The 19,713-nt window shown below is 47.3% G+C and overlaps 3 protein-coding genes across 8 annotated transcripts; 2 read left to right on the plus strand and 1 right to left on the minus strand.

Annotated features, from left to right (window-relative positions):
• The first annotated feature begins 42 nt into the window (after nucleotides 1-42).
• C21H9orf78 (chromosome 21 C9orf78 homolog) lies at nucleotides 43-4,471 on the plus strand. The gene is made up of 9 exons (XM_059865332.1): nucleotides 43-175; nucleotides 854-913; nucleotides 1,160-1,211; nucleotides 1,409-1,479; nucleotides 1,709-1,786; nucleotides 2,208-2,405; nucleotides 2,843-2,979; nucleotides 3,643-3,741; nucleotides 4,145-4,471. Exons 1-9 carry the CDS (start codon nucleotides 93-95, stop codon nucleotides 4,234-4,236), a joined length of 870 nt encoding a protein of 289 aa, XP_059721315.1. The 5' UTR covers nucleotides 43-92; the 3' UTR covers nucleotides 4,237-4,471.
• A 932-nt stretch (nucleotides 4,472-5,403) lies between these two features.
• On the plus strand, nucleotides 5,404-10,195 carry LOC132337125 (torsin-1A-like). 4 transcript variants are annotated; one of them, XM_059865325.1, is made up of 5 exons: nucleotides 5,422-5,668; nucleotides 5,883-6,148; nucleotides 7,754-7,929; nucleotides 8,036-8,163; nucleotides 8,854-10,195. In XM_059865325.1, the coding sequence occupies exons 1-5, from the start codon at nucleotides 5,458-5,460 to the stop codon at nucleotides 9,102-9,104; spliced, it is 1,032 nt and encodes a 343-aa protein (XP_059721308.1). In that variant the 5' UTR covers nucleotides 5,422-5,457; the 3' UTR covers nucleotides 9,105-10,195. The 4 variants fall into 4 exon arrangements, 2 of the variants coding, with proteins under 2 accessions (XP_059721309.1, XP_059721308.1); XR_009489070.1 differs by lacking the exon at nucleotides 8,854-10,195 and having other exon boundaries at nucleotides 5,404-5,668; nucleotides 7,729-7,929; nucleotides 8,014-8,161; XR_009489069.1 differs by lacking the exon at nucleotides 8,854-10,195 and having other exon boundaries at nucleotides 5,405-5,668; nucleotides 7,729-7,929; nucleotides 8,036-8,161.
• A 1,553-nt stretch (nucleotides 10,196-11,748) lies between these two features.
• On the minus strand, nucleotides 11,749-17,966 carry LOC132337127 (torsin-1B-like). 3 transcript variants are annotated; one of them, XM_059865329.1, is made up of 6 exons: nucleotides 17,862-17,932; nucleotides 16,540-16,676; nucleotides 16,160-16,425; nucleotides 15,029-15,204; nucleotides 13,947-14,074; nucleotides 11,749-13,792 (listed from the first exon to the last, which is right to left on the minus strand). In XM_059865329.1, the coding sequence occupies exons 1-6, from the start codon at nucleotides 17,915-17,917 to the stop codon at nucleotides 13,515-13,517; spliced, it is 1,041 nt and encodes a 346-aa protein (XP_059721312.1). In that variant the 5' UTR covers nucleotides 17,918-17,932; the 3' UTR covers nucleotides 11,749-13,514. The 3 variants fall into 3 exon arrangements, with proteins under 3 accessions (XP_059721312.1, XP_059721311.1, XP_059721310.1); XM_059865328.1 differs by lacking the exon at nucleotides 16,540-16,676 and having other exon boundaries at nucleotides 17,731-17,966; XM_059865327.1 differs by lacking the exon at nucleotides 17,862-17,932 and having other exon boundaries at nucleotides 16,540-16,736.
• Nucleotides 17,967-19,713: the final 1,747 nt, after the last annotated feature.

Raw genomic sequence — 19,713 nt, forward strand, 5'->3', positions numbered from 1 at the left:
GGCCTCGTCGCGGGGTTGTGGCGTCATCGCGGCGCGCCGCAGCTGCGGGAGGGACGCGGCGGTGTGGCGGCCGCGGCGCGGCAGCCGGAGCGATGCCGGGCCAGAAATCCTTCCGCCGGCGCAGGGAGGAGGAGGACGAGGAGGAGGAGGACGAGCAGCTCGCCGAGGAGGTCAGGTGGGTCGGGCGCCGGCGGGGAACCGGGCCGGGCCGGGCCCAGCGGGAACCCCAACCGCGCCCGGCCCTGCGGCGGTCGAGGGGCAGGACGGGACCCGTGCCTGCTTTGGCCCAGCAGTGCGGTGTCATCATGTCACGACATCGTGTCGTGTCATATCGTCACGTACGGCTGTGCTGTGGGCGGTGACGTCACGTCAAATTGCCGTATTGAACCGCTGTGTAGTGGCGTGACGTCACAGCGTGCGTCACAGCCTTACGTGATCCCAGCAGTTACGGATTCCTCTCAGTTTAGGGAGAAAGTCTTGAGATTTCAATTCGCCATCAACTTTCTTCAGAATCACTCATGCCTGGATGTATTTTGGCTCGTCCTTCCCAAATTGGCTTTTTCTTCAGGCCTTTCAGTGTTTGGTGCTACCTTCCTCAGTTGAGGAAAGGCATCAGAAAGGACCAAATCCACCAAGTGTCTTGTTTTTAGGTTTTTTTCTGATTGCTCAAATGTGTGGGATTGCTTAAATAAATAGAAAATATCTATTTAACTTGAAACCCATAAAGTGGATGCTGATATGCAGAGGTCTAGGATAAAATTGAATAGAAAATTCTGTATTAACTGCAGAAAATAAAATGAACTAATTAAAACCGAAGCATCAAGTACTAAGTCAAATGGGTTTTTTTCTTTAGGTTAAAACTTGAGGAAGCCAAAGAAGTTCAGAGCCTCAGGAAGCGGCCCAATGGGGTGAGGTAAGGGATGTGGCACTGGGGAGGGGAAATTGAGTTTTGTGCAGGGGTGTAATGTGACAGCCAATTTCTTTCTTGCTATCTGCCTCCTTCCAGGCAGACACTGCCAAAATTATGTTTCTGACAGAGGAGTTTCTATGTTAAAGCCTAAGGATGGAAAAGATAGGGAGACTTAGAGAGGGATAAAGCAATGCAGTATTGTGTTTCCTGCTGCTGAATTTTATCTCCTTTTTTTATCTGCCTGACCAGTGCTGTAGCTCTGCTGGTGGGAGAGAAGCTGCAAGAAGAAGCCACACTTGTGGTAAGTGCTGGACAGCTCCATGACCTCGGGGCTCAGATGTGATGGTGTGAGCACACTGACTGCGTCAGTCCAGCCTGGGGCAGGACTGGTGTCACAGCTCAATTCCTGAATGTTTCCTGTGGTTTTATCCAGATTTTGAAGACTAGCATTAAACTAGAGGGAAGTTTCAGGGGTTTTTGTTATTTCTTGTTTTACAGGATGACCCATTTAAGATAAAATCTGGGGGAATGGTAGACATGAAGAAGCTGAAAGAAAGAGGCAAGGACAGGTGAGCTCTGAAAATCTCTCTCTGGACTTGTATTTAATGACAACTGGTAATTAATTAACCAGAGGTTGTGTCACTTTGAAGAGTTTCATATTATGCAGTCTGAATAGCTGCTTTTGCTCTAACTTGTTAAATTACTTTTAAAAAACCCACTGCACACACCTCTCCCAAAAAAACCAAACAGCCAACAAAAAACCCACCAAAACCTGTAAACATTGTGGTTTCCACTTAGGATTAATGAAGAGGAAGATCTGAACTTGGGAACTTCCTTCTCAGCAGAAACCAACAGGCGGGATGAAGATGCTGACATGTGAGTCGTGCTGTGCTGTGTCTCTGGTGTTGAGTCAGGCTGGGTGGCCCCTCACCATTTATTTTCTTATGTTGTGGGTTCTGAGTAGTTCCAGGACATCTTCCCAGCTCTCACTGAAAGTTTCCTTTCCCTTTCACTTCTGGCCTCCTGGAGTTGAGAAGGCTTTTCCGTGGGCAAAGCTAGGAGGTGCCAACCAGCCAGCTTGGCACTAAATCCCAGTGGGAGCCTTCTCTGCTGGCTGTTAAAGGCTTTGGAGGATCTGATTATTTCTTGGACAATTAATTATTGCTGCTAATATTAGCTGAGTGCTTTTGGAGAGATAATTCTTTCCTCTCTCCCAACTGTCATAACAGGGATGCAGTGCTGGAACAGAGCACAGGAACAGAATTAAATGCTCTGTTCCTTGTGTGCTGCTCTTTAGGATGAAGTACATTGAGACTGAGCTGAAGAAGAGAAAGGGAATTGTGGAGAACGAGGAGCAGAAGGTGAAGCTTAAGAATGCTGAGGACTCCCTGTATGAGCTGCCAGAGAACATCCGTGTCTCCTCTGCCAAGAAGACTGAGGAGATGTTGTCCAACCAGATGCTGAGTGGCATTCCTGAAGTGGACCTGGGGATTGAGTATGTGTGTCACAGATCTGTGGCTGCTGGCCAGGGCTGCCAGGATGAGCAGCTGTTGCCTGGCAGAGCAGCACTATGCCTGGATTGCACATCGCTGGGGTGGGGTGGGGTGGGATTGAGCCTTGTTCTGGATTGGTCCTGCACAGCCCCAGGGCTCAGTGCAGCTCCATCCTGTGACTTCTGGGAAAAGGCTCTTCTGTGACCTGACCCCAGCAGCTTTCTGCAAGACCCCTTTGTGTCCTGCACTGAACTCATACACCAAGCTAGGAGCTTCCATTTTGCCTTTGAAACAGTGTCTGTTTCTATGGCACTGCCTCCTCTCTCAAAAACTGCACGAGATGCCACAGCAGTGCTATTACTGTCTTCCAATTCCATGCATGTAGCACTTCTGGGCTTGCTACCCTTTCTGACTATGAGTTGTTTTTTTTTTCTTCTAGTGCAAAAATAAAAAACATCATCTCAACTGAAGAGGCCAAGGCCAAGCTGCTGGCAGAGCAGCAGAACAAAAAGAAAGACAGTGAAACTTCCTTTGTTCCCACCAACATGGCTGTTAATTATGTCCAGCACAACAGATGTAAGTCTTGAGTGTCCCTCCTGACCCAGTTGGGACAGAGAAATTGTGTATCCGTGTATCAGTGTGTCAGGATTGCTTTTCCTGAGATGCTCAGATAGACCCTATCTGGCCAAGTTTTTTTCCTTCTGCCCATCAGCAAGGAGAGGGATGAATTTCTCATGGCTGGGCTTTCTGAACTCCCAGCTGACACTGCCTCATAACTTTCAAGATGTTTTCTTTAAGCTGTGCCTGTGTGCTGGAAATGATGGTGTGTGATGGAGACACTCCAGTTTGTAGGCTGCCAGGGCAGACAGGTGTCCAAGCAAACACAGACCTTATTGGACAGGAGATGGGAATTAATTTCTTTGTGATGCTCTGATGCTGCAGACATCTAGAGGGAAGGCAGCCTTTTGCTGTGTCCTTCCATGCTTACAGGGGTGATGGGAATCTGGTTGGTGTGTTCTGATGGAAGTGAAGAGTGTCTGGGCCACTTGAAATAGTGCTGTTGAAATTTGGTCTGCCCCATCTTGCCTAGTTAACCATAGAAACCAATTCCAAAAAGGGTAGGTCTGAGTTTCTGTTCTTTCTGGTAAAAATGACTTGTAACAATGGCCATAGAAATGTATCCATGAGGATAAGAGCGCTCCAGATAATATTCCTTACCTGATGTTTCCTTTCTTGCAGTTTATCATGAGGAGCTGAATGCACCAGTGCGAAGGAACAAGGAGGAGCCAAAGCCGCGCCCGCTGAGAGTGGGGGACACGGAGAGGCCAGAGCCTGAGCGTGAGTTCCACACCTGAATGGTTGTAGGGAGGCACTGAAACTCTTCAGGGGTCTTGTACAGAGAACAATCTGGCTCTGCTTTCCTCTTCTCTGAGTGCCCTGAGGCAGTGGGAGTCGAGCAATCCCGGTCCAAGAGCTGTTGCATCTCTAGAGCACACCTGAAACTCTTGATGATGTCTGTAGAGACAGACATCCATCCTCCATCCTCCAGTTCAGGGGTGGAGTGGTGAAGGTCACAACTGAAGTGTTGCCAAAGCTACCTGACAAAGGTTTGGTGGAATAGCAAAGGGTGTAAGGCAATAATCTCACATAGTGAGGGACTGTCTCAGGGAGGTGGCAGAGTTCAGGAAATGTCTCCTGTGAAAGGACAGGGATATTAAATTGTCTTCTCTTTCTTTTGAAGGATCTCCTCCAAATCGCAAACGTCCCCTCAATGAAAAAGCCACGGATGATTATCACTATGAGAAGTTCAAGAAGATGAACAGGAGATACTGATGAATGTGGACTGAAGCCTCTGGAGTTGTTCCTATTTTCCACCAATAAAGGATTTTGTGTCAGTGACCTGCGATGGATGTTGGGAAGAGTCACTACCTTCAGATGCTGATGTTACCTATGAAGCTCTTCCTGTGTGATCTTGTAGTGAATCAGTTTGCAGGTGATTGTGAACTCTTTGGTTCGTGTAACTTTGTATATAAATATGTTCTTATAAATGAAGTTTTTTAATGGAAAATGAGCTTTCATGGTTGGCAATTTTTAGTGAGAAAACAAAGCGGCTTTTATAGATTTTTCTTTTCACCATCTTAATACTAAAACAAAGAGAACCTTTAAAAGCAGCAAGCAATGTTGTTTGCTTTGTAAATGTAAAGCTCTTGGGAGCTTGTCTTCTTGTCCACATGTCTTCCCCAGAAGTGCAGTGTGGGTACTTGTAGTGAAGATTTGTAACTTGAAAATAGTAAAACTGGTTTTTAAGTTATTGTAGCATTTTTTCTTCTGGAATTCATGCTGATGGGTTTTTCCTGGTTTGTGGGTTTTGGTGGTGCTGACGGCCAGATTGTCCCATTGCTCAAAAGTGACAACTCCAGGGCGCGAAGGCACAGCCTCAGATTTCACTTTTTCCCAGAAAAGGGGAAGAATTTCCATGCCAGGCCAGGGGCGAATTTGCCCCTGAGCTTGTGCAGGTCAGCAGAAGATCCCTTGAACAGGTAGCCTTAAGCTGAGAGAGGGGAGATTTGATTTGGATTCGATATTAGAAACAAAATTTTTCACTGTTTGGGTGGTCAGGCTTTGGAATAGGCTACGCAGGGAGGTGGTGGAGCTCCATTCCTGGGGGCGTCAGGATGTGGCACTGGGTGGTGTGGGTTTTAGTGGTTTAGGGTTAACAGTGGCAGTGCTGGATGGACGGTTGGACATGATGCTGGTAAAGGTCTCTTCTAACCATGACGATTCTTTGGTCCCTCTATTCTAACACCCGGCCACAGAATGTAATATTTAATAACTGCACAGCGCTACGCCGCCTTCCGCTTCCGACGGCGGCGGATGCCCGCCCCAACATGGCGGCGGCACCTCAGCCCCTCAGCGCTGGCCGCGCCCGTGCCCGCCCCAACATGGCGGCCGCCCCTCAGCGCCGGCCCCGCCTCTCCCCGCACCCGCCATGGCGGCGGCGGAAGCGGTGCCGGGGGGCGGAAGCGGCTGCCGGGCGGCTGGGCCGGGCGGGCAATGAAGCTGCGGCGGGGCGCGCTGCGGGCGGCTCTGGCGTTGGTGCTGCTGCCGCTCCTCACGCCGGCCGGTGCTGTGGAGCCCATCAGCGTGGGACTCGCCATCGCGGGCGCCGCTGCCTCGGCCCTCACCGGCTTCATCTCCTACCCGCGGCTCTACTGCTACTTCAGGGAGTGCTGCCTGCAGCGGCACGACCCGCGCGCCGCCGCCGGTGCGGGACCGGGATGGGCTGAGGGGAGGTGGCGGGAGGGCGCCGGGGCAGCGGCGGCGCCGGGAGCCGGGCAGAGCCCGCGGGGCCTTCCCGTGGGCCGCCGCTCCAGCCCGGCCCTTTGGCCCCTGCCCGGGGCTGGCGGCCGCCACCGCGGGCGGGGTGAGCCCGCGCCCGGCCCGCTCCCCGCCGCTGACAGTGTGGTCTCTCCATGCAGCTCTGCAGCAGAATTTGGACAAGAAGCTGTTCGGGCAGCACTTGGTGAGCAAGGTGGTTGTAAAAGCCGTGAGAGGTTTCTTGAACAATACCAACGCCAAAAAGCCTCTCGCGCTTTCCTTGCACGGGTGGACTGGAACAGGCAAAAACTTTGTCAGTAAGATCGTCGCCGAAAGCATTTATAAAAGAGGTCTGCAGAGTAAATATGTCCATCAGTTCGTGGCAACTTTACACTTTCCTCACGCTCACAGCATCAATCTCTACAAGGTAAGAATGAGCTGTGCTGCAATGAGTTATAAATGTCACGGCATGATCAGCACATCAGACCTAGATGTTATTTTATATAGTAACATGTATACTGTGCCAGTTCTGTGATCTTCTGTACAGAACTGTACTAACATCCATCAGGATTGGTTTTCCCATGAAAAGTTTTTTGCGTGTGTTTTGAGCATCTCTTTAGGGGAGAGTGATATGGTTTCATTTTCATTCTTCATTTTGCTTAGAGATTGGACTGACTTAAGGAAAAACACGATTCCTAGTTAGGTGATGTGTTGGTGGGCACTGCAAAAAACCCAAATAGTTAATGACTCTGGGAAACAGCCCAGTGACCCCCAGGTTTGTCAGGCACCATGGCAAGCTTGCACTGGCTCTCTGAGGCATCATTGTCTATTCTGCTGCACACTGAGGAGGTTATTTAATTTTCTATCAATCCATTTCCAAGCTGTAAAGCAAAATCACTAAATACTCTGCAGTCAGGAAGGTACAGGTAAATGTATTTGGAGTTGTCAGTTCTGTAGGCAGGGATATAGCATGGAGCAGTAGCTTGGATGTGTTTTATGGTTTTTTTGTTCTGACTTTGTTCACTGCACAGTTTGGATGAGTACCACTGTCTTGTAGTAGTGCATGTTGATAGTCAGTTTGTATGTGTTAAAAATAGGAGCAGGATGGTCTACAAACCTGATTTCCAAATGGAGGAAATAGACATTTTCTCTTTTACAACTTATTTCCCCCCTTCTTTTAACCGAGCCATTTTGAAATATAATGATGTTTTTCTGCATTTGTTGTGAGATGAATACACTGGGGAAATTTGCTGCCTGAGGCAGCAGGAGGAAGTATTGCTGCTTATCCCCAATACACCTGCAGTTCAGGGACTGAGTAGAATAAATTAAAAAGTGATGAATCACTGAAAATAGTCAGAACAGTTATTTCTCATTCATCTACCAGCACATCAACCCTTTTCCCCCTAGTTAATGCATTATTGATCTTGAATGTTATACTTAAGGTGAAAATGCAATGCTTAAGTGAGAGACTCTTTCAATGCAATAAAGCATTAGCCTTTCTGGACAACAGTGTTGTAAGAAGGACTTGTAATTGTCTTCATTTAACTTCTGATTTATTAAAACAGAGTTAAATTTTGTTTCTCCTTCTACCAGTGATGGCAGGTGCAATTTCTCACTGCTGCTGCTGGGTAGCAAATTTAATATTGCTTATATTAAGGTTGTTTAGACCAAAGTGCTGCCAAAAGTCATCTGACTTGTCAGAGCTTGGCTTTGTGTGGCTGTTCCATGGTGGACCCATTTTTTGTCCTACTGTGCACTTTCATTTTTGCTTTTCATATGAATAGCTAGGAGAATTTCTGCCTCTCCCATCCTGACTCTTGGTGTCTTAAAATTTTTCAGAACCAGCATGAGATTTTGTTGAGGTTTCATTTACAGCTTGTAACCATGTTTAAGTCAAGAAGCCAAAGCTATTAAAATGACACAATTAAAATGTCAACTCCTTCAGGACAAGGTTCCGTAAACAGAAAGTGCTATTTTTTTTCTGTCTTTTCAACACAACTCTTTCAGCATCTTTCACTTTTATGGCACTCAGGACCAGCTGCAGTCGTGGATTCGGGGAAATGTGAGCGTCTGTCCCCGCTCACTCTTCATATTTGATGAAATGGATAAAATGCACGCAGGGCTCATTGACTCCATCAAGCCCTTCCTGGACTACTATGAGCTGCTGGATGGGGTGTCCTACAGACAAGCCATCTTCATCTTCCTCAGGTAAACACTGCCTTCTCAGGGTTGCTGTTCTGTCCGCTCCATGCTTTTACTTGATAACTTCATCTTTTAAAACCCCAGCTGCAGTCTCTGTTTTCTCTTTACTTAGCAATGCAGGAGCTGAAAAAATAACAGAGGTGGCACTAGATTTCTGGAGGAATGGGAGGACAAGGGAAGACATCCAGCTCACAGATATCCAGAATGCACTCTCTGTGTCTGTCTTCAACAACAAAAATAGTGAGTAAAGTTGGGATTGCTTTTGAGGTGGTGAAAGTTACACAAAAGGGATGGGCTGCATTTAGCTGCATTTTTACAAGCTATGGTTTCTTCTTGATGTGGCCTCCAGTTTTTGGCTTGTGAGAAGCAAAAATGCAGGTTTGGGGTCTGCAGTTGGCTCCCAGGATGGGTGAAGATTCAGGAGCTCAGTGTGCACCTTGGCCACCAGCCTGTTTGCTGCACATTTTGGGGGAAGCACTTCACAGGTTTCCTCACACAGAACTTCTGGTGAAAAGAGATATTAACATAATTATGCTCTGAATTTAGCACTGGAAGCAAACTCACTGTACTTCTTAAAAAGTTGAGATACAAGCTCCAAAAAAAAGAGTAAGAAATCTGGTCTGGGAAAGCTGATAAGAGAGAGAAAATCTGTCTCTCTCTAGGTGAGAGAGGGAAAGGTATGAGACCAGCACCTGGAGAGCAAGGCTCAAGCACAGCCAAAATTCATTCATTCAGCCTAAAGGACCACATTTATGTGTCTGTCCAAAACTATATGCACAAAGTAATGTGAGAGGGAGTTTATATTGACTTGTGCATTATAGTGCCCTAAAATCCTAGGAGGATTCTTAGCTGTGATCTGCCCCTTGCTCCCGTTCAACCCGTGGTAGTGTTTAACTAGAGAAATGCTAACAATCCTCTTTCCCTTTGCAGGTGGATTTTGGCACAGCACCTTGATTGACAGAAACCTCATTGACTACTTCATTCCTTTCCTGCCTCTGGAATACAAACATGTGAAAATGTGTGTCAGGGTTGAGATTGAGTCTCGTGGCTATGCTGTGGATGAAGACATTGTGAGCAGGATAGCTGAGGAGATGACCTACTTCCCCAGAGAGGAGAGAATCTATTCAGATAAAGGATGTAAAACTGTGGATGCAAAGCTGGATTATTATTATGACTTCTAATGCTTTATTGCTACAACCTGCAAAGAAGCAAATTTAACTTAATCACAAAGTGGGAGACCTGAGACATTTCATTTTTAAGTACTTTTTAAAGAAAGGAACACTTTTTTAACTGGTGTGTAAATAAGCAGCAGTGCCTCTGCATTTTTGTCACCATCACAGCTCCTGAGTGCTTCAGCCTTGTGCTGTGAAGGTAAGAAGGAACTACTTTGGGAATTCCTGAATCTGGCAGGGCTCAAGACTCTTGAATCATGTGGTGATCATCGGAACCCTTTGGCAGATTCTTGACAGGTACAGAAGGACTGAGACTATAATTTTAATTTGATTTTGCTCTGATGTGGATGATCTCTAGACAATATTGAGAATTTTAATCAAAGTTCCTGTGTCTCTGAAAGCCTTCATTGGTCCTGTGTGGGAGTGTGCATTAAAAATAGAACATGTGTCTTTTTGCCTTCAACACCTTGGGCCCAGTAAAGATAAGGGGGGAATTCTGGAATTTAAAAATCTGTGTATACAGTGCCATTGTCTTTTTCAAAACTGATGCCTAATTTAGTCTCCTATATGTCAAACCACGAATATAAAACTCTTTGTTGTGAATAGAGTTTAGAGAGCAGAGTTAATATCACAAGGAAGTGAGTTAAAATCCATAAATGCCACAGTGGTGTACTTAGTTCCTATTTTAGGTTAGTCTTTATGTTGCCTACAGCAGCCTCTCCCAGGAGTGATCTCAGGAGGGAGAACTGTGCTCTGGGAGTGCTGAGTCAGCTTCATGGAAAAGCTGCAACGTCATGGGAAATGTGTACAGATTAAATTTTACACCGTGGAAATTGAAAAGGTGTTTCTCTTCTTCACTTACACGTTGAATTCAGGGGTCAGCTGGCAGGGATTTCTCTTTTTCATCTTCTCACCATACTGTGTGCCTTTGAGGCAGGGATGGAGGCAGATCTAAAGGCATTTGAAAAAATAATAACCCATAAAATGTGTCCACTGAAGTTACTGTGAAGGGTGTCAGACTTGTTTCTGAATGTGAGCACTGCAGAGGCTTTTGACATTCCAGTTGCTGTTCAAAATAAACTTTTCTCATCAGAAATGTATTTCTTAGCTACCTTCTGGAGTTCTTTGCATTCAGTGAGCTGATATTAATTTTGCACAAATTTATTCCATGTTGAGGAAGAGCACACTGCATTCCTGGCTGTTCCAGCTGTTCTTGAGTACAGGTTCTGCTTCTGCAGTTCAAAGGGCAGAGATAGGAGATGTGACTGTGCTATCTGGTGAAACAAATCAAGCCTGGAGTGGAAACTGCACTTCTGGACTGTTTATACTAATTCTAGCCATGTGGTTTTTGTAGAGGCAGCCGTCCTAGCTGCATGTGTGCTCAATAAGGATGAACTTGTCTTGTAAAGACCAGTTAAAACCCTGCTGCTCCTCCTCTTACTGTGGTACCACAGCCTGAACATTGCAGGCTGTTTGAAGGCACCCACATTTTCAGTGACAGCATCTTGGAGTTTTCTCTGCAAGGGGGAAAAAAAGGGGCCAGTGAGGCTCCAACTGTCCTTGCTTCTGAAGGTGTGTGATATACAAATTATTAATCCTACTATTTGTCAGCAAATGAGTGCTTTGAACTCAGTTTCTTTGACTTCCTGATTATAGTAAATAACTGGCTAATGGGAAAAAGCAGATGTAATGATGATGAACTTGTACTGTGGTTTGGTACCAAGAGAATCAGTACAATCAAGCTGTGTTGTGGCTCTTCCAGAACTATCTTAGTTCTGCCTTGTGTGCCAGTGCAGCATCCATACAAGTATTTAATATGCATTGCTAGCCAGTATTTCTCACAGCCCTGAATGGCCCAGGGTAGATGGAAGCCATTCCTCCTCTGGAGAGGAGGAATGATGTGGAAAGGTTGGAGATTGCCTCTGTTTAATCTCTCTCCTGTTCTGCAGACCTGGCCAGGAGCAGCTGCATCTGGGTAAAAGACAGCGCTGTGCCTGAAATCACTCCCAGATTTGATCCTTCTGATCCTGTTGTTATTCCTTCCCTGTATGGTTTCAGAGCTAAGGTCCTCACTCTTTCTTGCTATAACTGGGTAACTTAAGCCATTATATAACAGGCCATTTAGGGCTGGATCACACACTTAAAGTGGCACGGGGGAGAGGTCTGCTGCCCAGAGGAACATCCACTGGCCAGGTGAGAGGAGCTGAGCAGTGCCAAGAGTGAATTCTGTTCTTGCCAGTGTCCAGGACAAGCAGCTGCTGCTTTAGTTCAGCTTGCTGCAGGGACTATTCTGAGATCTCACGCTGCTGGTAAAATCAGAGGCTGTGGTTTAAATCCACTGAAATAGGAAGTGCTGCTGTCCTGCCAGCCAGAGGCAGCCTGGCCCCAGAGCCTGGTGTGCCCAGGGAGGACAAGCAGCTGAGCTGTCCCAGGAGTGGTGAAGTCCAAGTGAACAGCAGAGCCTGTGCTTCCCAGGCAGCTCCCTGACAGTGCCTGGTGCATCCTCTGAGCACAACACGTGGGTCACAACTGCCTCTTCAGTGAGGTGTGAGCTGCTGCCAACACCTGATCTCACTTAGAAAGGAAGTGTAAGAGAAACGTGCAGTGCAGCTTTCTAGTACCTTCCTATATCTGAAAATGATTAACCAAGAGAAAAGAAGTAACTTAGGATTTATTCCAACTGCAGTACAGTAGTATTTAGTGTTTTGAAATAGCACAAATATTTTCTTTTTGGAGTAAGTGAAACTGGATGCAGCATATACAAGTACGAATAAATCAGTCAGTAGGGAAAACATCACACTGAAAAGTGACAGTCCAATGTCCCAAGGTTAATGGCTTGCTAGTGTTTGGCTCTGGAGATTGCATCACTGTGAACAGTTTGCCAACGTTTGACAAACTCCAGTGGGGCTGTAAAAGGCAATCAACACTTTTAATTTAGAACTTAACATGAGCACTAAACTCTCTATTGTAATTTGAATTAACATAATTGTAATGAGACCTATAATTAGCACTACCTCTTAAAGGAAGTTTAAGTACAAGTGAGGGAATAGATGATGCAGCATAAAAACAGCCCCCTCCCTTGTAGCAATTTAAAACCACAGTACAACCAACAAAGTGAAAGGCACTTCTGTCTTGCATTACAACATTCGATACACAAGTGATGGGAGACTAAGAGTTAAAGCTTGCAACAGCGTTTAAACCCAGCCTCCCCACTGGGTAAAGGTTAAATTGATCTTTCCCAGCTTCTTAACTCATCACTCACCCTTTCACACAGGCATTCTTTTATAAAACATACCTAACTAGTGAGGTATAGGCTTGTTGCTGTTGCTTACATTTCAGCATAAAAATACACTATTAAAAATAATTTCTTCCATTCAAGTTTCTTCCAAGCAAGGTGAGAGCAGCATTATTCACACCTTGACCAGCAGGAGCAGCGGGGAGGGACTACTACAGACCTCACAGGCTTCAGGCCCAGGAGCCCACACAGATTAATCTGACAAACTGCAACAGTTGAATTCTCATGATTGATTTTTCTGCTTAAGTATAAAAGACTGGCCTAGTGTGTTGTAACAGATCTATCAGATGGGTCCCTCAGTTTAGGAAGACCTGGAGTCACAAATTTACTTAGTCCCTTTAAAGAATACTTTAACAATTTATTTTTCCCCAAAGAAAGATGGGGCAAGCTCTAACTTCCTCTTCCCCTGCCCTCTCTCCATTATTTACTAACAGAGTTCTAGGAGCTCATAATGACTTCCCATATTACTGTACTAGGAGATGTAGGATGTGCTCCAGCTGAGGCACAGGAAGATTTCTACCATATCATCTTCTTACTGCAATGCACCAAGGAGTTCACCCTTGCAGACATGATCACAGTTCAGAACACAGCACACATCCCTCCATTTCACTGGGAATGTGAACAGGACTGTGTACATGGAACGGAGTACAAACTATCTGGAAAAATTCCTCTGTTTTCCTTTGTTCCAATCTAGTTTATGTGGAAAGAGGAATTAAATACTTCATAATCCCAGCACTGGAAGCATAAAGCAGGAGAGGCTGTATCCAGTGCTGTGTGTCACACTAGAAATTCTCTATAGACTAAAAGAAAACTAAAGGGGGCAACACTGGGATACCAGCCAGTTCAGAGATGAACAGGCTGGATGGGACAATGAGTGAACTGATTCATGGAAGGTGTCCCTGCCCATGGCAGAGGATGTCACTAGATGATCTCTAAGTCCCAATTCTATGTTAAGTTAAAAAAAAAAAAAAAAAACCCAAAAAACAACCAAACACACAAGCTACAAAGCCCATACAGCTCACTCTGGTATTTTCACCATACTCCCTGCAACAGTAAAAAAGTGTAAGTGCAAATACACATATTTCCAAAAGCTCTGAAAGTGCTGTGGAGACTCAAAGTGGAAATCAACCCCTGGTGTTCGTATCTCTCATCACAAAGTCTTCATGAATATCCAGCTTGGCCTGTACAGTCTTGCAGCCTTTGTCAGAGTAGATCCTCTGCTCCTTGGGGAAGTAGGTCATCTCATTTGCCACCTCCTGAACAATCTTCTCATCCACAGCATAGCCACGGGCTGCCATTTCAGCCCTGACACACATCTTCACGTGCCTTTGCTCCAAGGGCAGGAAAGGGACAAAGTAATCAATCAGGTTCCTGTCAATGATGCTGCTGTGCCACAGCCCACCTAGATAAATTGGGGGGAAAAAAATCATAAGTAGGAGTTTTTCTAAACTTGATCCTGCATATGACAGGACCCACAAGCCAGGCTGGATTCACAGAGCAGTTTGTCTCAGCCACTGAGGAATGAATTTCCCATTTTTTGGGGCAAAGTGACTTACTATTCTTGTTGTTGAAGACTCCTACAGAGAGCAAGGGCTCCAGGTCTTTCAGCTGAATATCTTCTCTGCGCTTTCCACTTGCCCAGAAGTCAAGAGCTGCTTTGTTAATTAAATCACCACCTGCATTGCTGATCATAAAAGAAAAATGTACAGTGGTGAAAAACAGACATGAGTGAACCAGAATTTCTCTTGTAGCCTGTTAAATATATTGCTAATCTCTTTGATATCAAACAAATCATCAAAAAGAATCCTGTAAGCCAAAATTTAGATAAAAGTCTCCAGTTCTTCAGCCATCATTGTGTGTGGGTTGCCCCCAACCAGCAGCCAAGCACCTACATAGCCATTTGCTTAGTCCCTCCTACCTCAGTGGAATGGAAGGAGAAAATAGGAAGAACAAAAGTCTGAAGACTTGTGGGTCAAGATAAAGGTAGTTTAATAGGAGGAGAAAAAGAGGAGGAAAAAAAACCCCAAGGAGGAAATAACTCACCAGCCCCACAGTCAGACAAACACCCAGGCAAATGCTGAAGAACCATCCCCTTAAAGATGAAACCCCATTTTTTTCTCCACCTGTTTTTATTGCTGAGTATGGCATGCCACAGTATTCAATATCCTCCTGGGCACTTCAGGTCAGCTGTCCCAGCTGTGCCCTCCCATCCTCCTGCCCACCCCAGCCTTGAAGCTTTGCAAACATCATTCAGAACCAGGCAAAAGATTGGTGAGCTATCAACATCTCAGAGCCACAAATCCCAAACAGCACCAGACCAGCTGCTCTGAAGATATTTAACTTCATGCCAGCAAGGTCCAGTACTTGGTACACCCATCCCAAAATGTGAACTCTCTTATGTCCTGTGCTCTGGGCCAGCTTCATGAGCTCAGCACACTGCAGTGGCCATGCACAGCATCAGACCTGCTCCACTTCAGCCACAGGCACAAGTTCAGACTGCTCCCCACTGTCTTTGCACAGAGAATCTTCCCTCCAGAGCATTTTTTTGTTCTCCTTTGAATGAGGTGCCCAAGAAGCATCATTATAATAATAAATAAACATTCAGTATCTCAAAATGACAGAAACTGGTGCCACAGACCTGAGGAAGATGAAGATGGCTTTCCTGTAAGACACTCCATCAACCTCCTCATAATAGTCTAAGAAGGGTTTGATGGCATCAATGACACCTGGATGCATTTTGTCCATCTCATCAAAAATGAAGACAGAGGAGGGACAGGCACTGACATTGCCTCGAATCCAGTTCTGCAACTGTTCCTGGAAGAAGAGGTTGAAAGCCACTGAAAAACAAGGTCTTTACTGGATGTACTGCAAGATTCTTGTATATGACAGATTCTGACTATCAAATTTCAGCAACCCACACTCACTGGCTGGTGAATGAAAGAGGAAAAGAACCAAAAATATGGTATCACCCAACACATGCAGACCAACATCCAGCCAGAGCTAGAGCAACAACCACCTTGAAAACCAATGCTCCCCCATTTTTCCCTTCTTCAACCCCCATTTCTATGGCTGAGAATGACAGCATGTGTTATGGAATATCCTTTTGCCCAATGGGGGTCAGCTGTCCAGACTGTGCCCCCTCCCCATCTCTTGACCACCCCAGCCAGCTTGATATGAGTGGGAAAAACTAGCAAGCTTTGAAGCTGTGCAAGCACTACTGTAACAGCCAAAACATCACTGTGTTCTCAACATTATCAACACTGTTTCAGTCAGAAATGCAAAACACGGCCCCGCGGGGGATGTGGAGAAGGTGCCTTCCATCCTGGACAGCCAGGATAACGCAGCTGGAACGACAAACTCTCATGCAGCGAGCACGGGAATCAGTAGATGGCATCAGTGAGAGGATAGCGCTAGGAAATGGAAACTATCTCGGGTTTGATTTCTCGGCTTTTTGGTGCCTTTTACTTTATACATGAACTTCCCCTTCTATGCCTCCTAAGCATCAACTCTGGAATTCTCAGCTGCACACCTCATGCTGTCAGGAACATGAACCAGAATATTCTGAGTTAGCAGGGACCCACAAGTATCACCGAGTCCAACTTTTAAGTGAATGGCCCGTACAGGGATCGAACTCACAACCTCGGCATGATCAGCATCATGCTCCGACCAGCTGAGCTCATCCCAGAGGGAACCTGCGAGAGTTGTGCAGGACACCCGCCGCAGAGTGCACCCACTGCGGATAACCGGGCCACCTCCTGCCCCTCCTCACCTTGTACAGCTTGACCTGGTCGTGGTGGGGGAAGTGCAGGGTGGCCAGGAAGAGATGCACGAACTTGCTGCGCAGGCCGGCGGGGTGGACCTGCTCCGCCAGGATCTGGCTGAGGAAGTTCTTGCCGGTGCCGGCCCAGCCGTGCAGCGACAGCATCAGCGGCTTCTTGGGGCTGGGGTTGTTGCTGAAGCCCAGCACCGCCTTCAGCACCACGTCCTTGGCCAGGTGCTGCCCGAAGAGCCTGTTGTCCAGCTGCGCCTTCAGCGCTGCGGGGAGAGGGACAGCTCAGCACCGCCGGTCACCGCGCACGCCCCGGGCCGCGCTGCCCAGTGACCGGCCGAGCTCGGGGGCAGCCCGGCCGCCCCCCGCCCCCGCCGTACCGGTGGCGTTGAGGCGCTGCCCGGCGCGAGGGCAGCACTCCACGTAGTTGCAGTAGAACCTGGGGTGCGACAGGTAGCCGGTGAGCGCCGAGGCCACGCCGATGGCCAGGCCCACGCTGAGCGGCTCCAGCGCCGCCAGCCCCGGCAGCAGCACCCACAGCAGCGGCACCGAGCGCGCCATGGCGGCCCCGAGCGCGCGCGCCGCGCCCACCGCGCCTGCGCGCCCGCGCGTCCCCGCCCCGTGAGGGGCCGCCGCCATCTTTGTGCCGGGCAGAGAGCCCGGATCCCAGATCCCGGGAAGGGGCGGGTAGCGGGGACGCAGCGCCTCACCTGCTGCCATCCCCGCCGGGAAATTAAACTTCCGATACCGGGTCTTTACTAGCGAGGAAGCGTTATTTTATTCTGGGCAGGCCGGCCAAATTGCAGCCTTCACACGGACACAAAAGTTTTTTACTCATTTATGCCTTTTTAACAAGCAACAGAATTATTACTCATCAGTTCTAAATTACATCATTTTCTTCCATTAGCTGCTATTCTGCCCTCTATTGCTTATTGATTTCTTGCTTCTTATGTTAATTAGTCCACAATTTTAGTCTTTTTACTATCTTTTTCCTCTGGTAGGGACTTTACAATGAGTCTTTGCCTGTATCCAATAAAATGTCCTTGTGGTCCATAATTTCTGCATTCCAGGTGTTCACCCTCAACAATACATGTTTGTCTCTCAGGCTTTGTTCATTGAGGCATATCGGAGTTAGTTTACCAAAATGTAAAGTTTCAGTATTTTCCCAAGCTGTGTTCCCTGCCTGTCCATTTGTGTCACTGGCACCACCGGGAAGAGCCTGATCCACCTCCGTGGATATTTAGATATTTACACCCATTGATGAGGTCTGTCAATGGCATCTGCTACCCTGATAGTGCCATAAACCAGCAGAGCCCATTTCTGCTAATACAAACCAAGAAATCAGCAAGGACAATGCTCCAGTACTGCTCAGAGAGAAGCACGACAGCTTCTTGTGGGATAAGGAATATTCAGTTAGTCTGCCCTGTAGACTACAGAGATATATTAGGGTCTCTGCCTTGTAGAGCTCCTGTGGGTGGTGACCCTTACCTTCCACAAGACCACCAAAGGAAGCTCTCACCATCCTGCGAAGGAACACCAGCTTGGCCCCCGTGCCCTCCCCACTGCCTCACCTTTGAAGTTCACAGTGCTATTCCTTTTGCAGCACTCCTGGAAGCGGCACTTGAGCCAGGAGTCGGAGGACAAGAGATGCCAAGCCATGAGAGCGCTTCCCGCAACGACCGAAGCGCTGAGAGGGTCAAAAGCCGGCGTCAGGGTGGGCACAAGAACAAAGATCACAGCAGCCTTCAGGAGCTTCATGGTGGGAGCTGCCAGCCAGCCTGGCTCAGCAGGAAAAGAAACCAAAACAGAAACTGCAGAAAAACTTCCTGGAGCGTGGAGCCTGGGGCTGCTGAAGGGGCTGGAAGCCAAGTCTCCTGTAAGCTGGAGGTGTTAATGAGTTAACAGACTTATCACGCTGCTCCAGGAGAACTGAAAGTGTTGTGAGCAGAGCACTGCATAGGCGCAGTGAGGGTTTCACTAGAACAATCCCGGCTCTGATGGAAGGAGGACTGGAACCTCTCAGCATCTTAACCCAGGTGCTAATTGGGCTGGTGATTAACGGAGAAAACAGAGATGCTTGTTTTGGGCTTAATTGCGAGTGGTTTTGCTCACAACATTACACAGCCCGAGGATTTCCGTAGCAGTGCTTAGGGCTCTGCAATTCACAGCATTGAACGTGTCAGAAAACTGCTGTGTAAAACCAAGTCCTCAGAGCAGGTTTTGGGGTGTTTTTTTGTTTTTGTTTTTTGTTTGTTTGGTTGGTGGTTTTTTTGTTGTTGTTGTTGTTTTTTGTCCTGACAACTTTACTATCTCCCCACCACCACAAAAAACAAACAAACAAACAAACAAAAAACACACAAAAAACCCCCACAAACCGACCAAACAAAAACAAACAAACAGGCGGAAAAGGGTTTCTTTTCTCAGCACTTTTTTTCCATTTAAAAAAAAAAGTGAAACGCACTTTTCAGCAATTCCCAAATTATTTTTAAAATCTCATTGGAAAAGCACTGAGCAGCATTATTTAGTATTCAAAATACCTGTTCAGGATTCGATGACTGTCTTGACCAGAGCACCCAGTGCTGCCGACTGCCGAGCAGCCGGGGAGTGCCGATGTTCCCTGCTGGAGAATCCAGGCTGTCGGCTGCCATCGAGCCTGGAGGGGGGCACAGCTCACACCCTCGGTTCCCCATTCCAAGGCTGAAACGGGGTTTCATTCCTGGGTTTGCCCAGCTGCCCTCCAAGCCGCGGGGTGTGCTGCCAAGCAAAGAAGGAGCTGGGTTTCCAGGGCTTTCCAGCTGCTATCTCCATTTGGACACTCTGTGTGTCCAGCTCCTGCCTCTGGACACCCACAGAGGCCAGAGGCAGGAGCTGGCAGTGGGATATACAGGATTCCATGGCGCCTGGGCTCTGTTCGAGACAAATAAGTTTTATAAAGGTGGTTTAATACTGCTGAAAATGCTGGGAATTCTCCAGTCACCTCTTTCCTCTGCATCTGTCCGTGCTGAACGCTAGATGGGGCGTCAGACACAGGCTTTGGTCCATGCGAGAGCAGTTTCTGCAGAGAACGGAGTCATGTTTGAGAAAAACAGAGAAGTGTGGACGCCCATCTGCAGAGCTGACAGCTTGTGTTGTAAAACGTGATTTCTTGGGATACACAGTAACCCAGCCTGCGGCTGCTGAGGGATCACAGAGAGCCAGAGCTATGAGAGCCATTCCAACAAAACAGCCAAAGTCATCCACCAAAGGAAGGTGGAGGGTTTGGATAAAGAAATCAGGCTGTTCAGCTGGGATCTGCAGGTTCTCGTCTGCCCATCTGATTACAGTGGACTGGTTGCCTTTTATTTATTTTGTTACAGTGTGAGCTGGTTGCCTTGCTCACCGCTCAGGCTTCAGCAGGTATTTCACCATGCCCCTGTAGAATCCGTGTGGTCCAACAAACACAGACATGGACTGTCACCCCTGAATCCCTCTGGGATAAAGGGTAGTGCCATGTTGTCTTGCAAAGGGTGAATCAGTTTCATAGCAGAGTCTTTTCTGACTGATGTATGAAGGGG

The sequence above is a fragment of the Haemorhous mexicanus genome, chromosome 21, assembly GCF_027477595.1.
Source record: "Haemorhous mexicanus isolate bHaeMex1 chromosome 21, bHaeMex1.pri, whole genome shotgun sequence".
NCBI classification, from domain to species: Eukaryota; Metazoa; Chordata; class Aves; order Passeriformes; family Fringillidae; genus Haemorhous; species Haemorhous mexicanus.

Bases quoted from the DNA above. Each gene is read 5' to 3' on its own strand.
- LOC132337127 (XM_059865329.1), bottom strand. From the start codon at position 17,917: ATGAAGCTCCTGAAGGCTGCTGTGATCTTTGTTCTTGTGCCCACCCTG. The intron at 16,426-16,539 runs GTACGGCGGGGG...CTCTCCCCGCAG, and splicing joins GCAGCGCCTCAACGCCACCG to CGCTGAAGGCGCAGCTGGAC. The intron at 13,793-13,946 runs GTAAGTCACTTT...CAATTTATCTAG, and splicing joins AGTCTTCAACAACAAGAATA to GTGGGCTGTGGCACAGCAGC.
- LOC132337125 (XM_059865325.1), top strand. From the start codon at position 5,458: ATGAAGCTGCGGCGGGGCGCGCTGCGGGCGGCTCTGGCGTTGGTGCTG. The intron at 6,149-7,753 runs GTAAGAATGAGC...TATGGCACTCAG, and splicing joins ACAGCATCAATCTCTACAAG to GACCAGCTGCAGTCGTGGAT. The intron at 7,930-8,035 runs GTAAACACTGCC...CTCTTTACTTAG, and splicing joins GCCATCTTCATCTTCCTCAG to CAATGCAGGAGCTGAAAAAA.
- C21H9orf78 (XM_059865332.1), top strand. From the start codon at position 93: ATGCCGGGCCAGAAATCCTTCCGCCGGCGCAGGGAGGAGGAGGACGAG. The intron at 176-853 runs GTGGGTCGGGCG...TTTTTTCTTTAG, and splicing joins CAGCTCGCCGAGGAGGTCAG to GTTAAAACTTGAGGAAGCCA. The intron at 1,212-1,408 runs GTAAGTGCTGGA...CTTGTTTTACAG, and splicing joins AAGAAGAAGCCACACTTGTG to GATGACCCATTTAAGATAAA.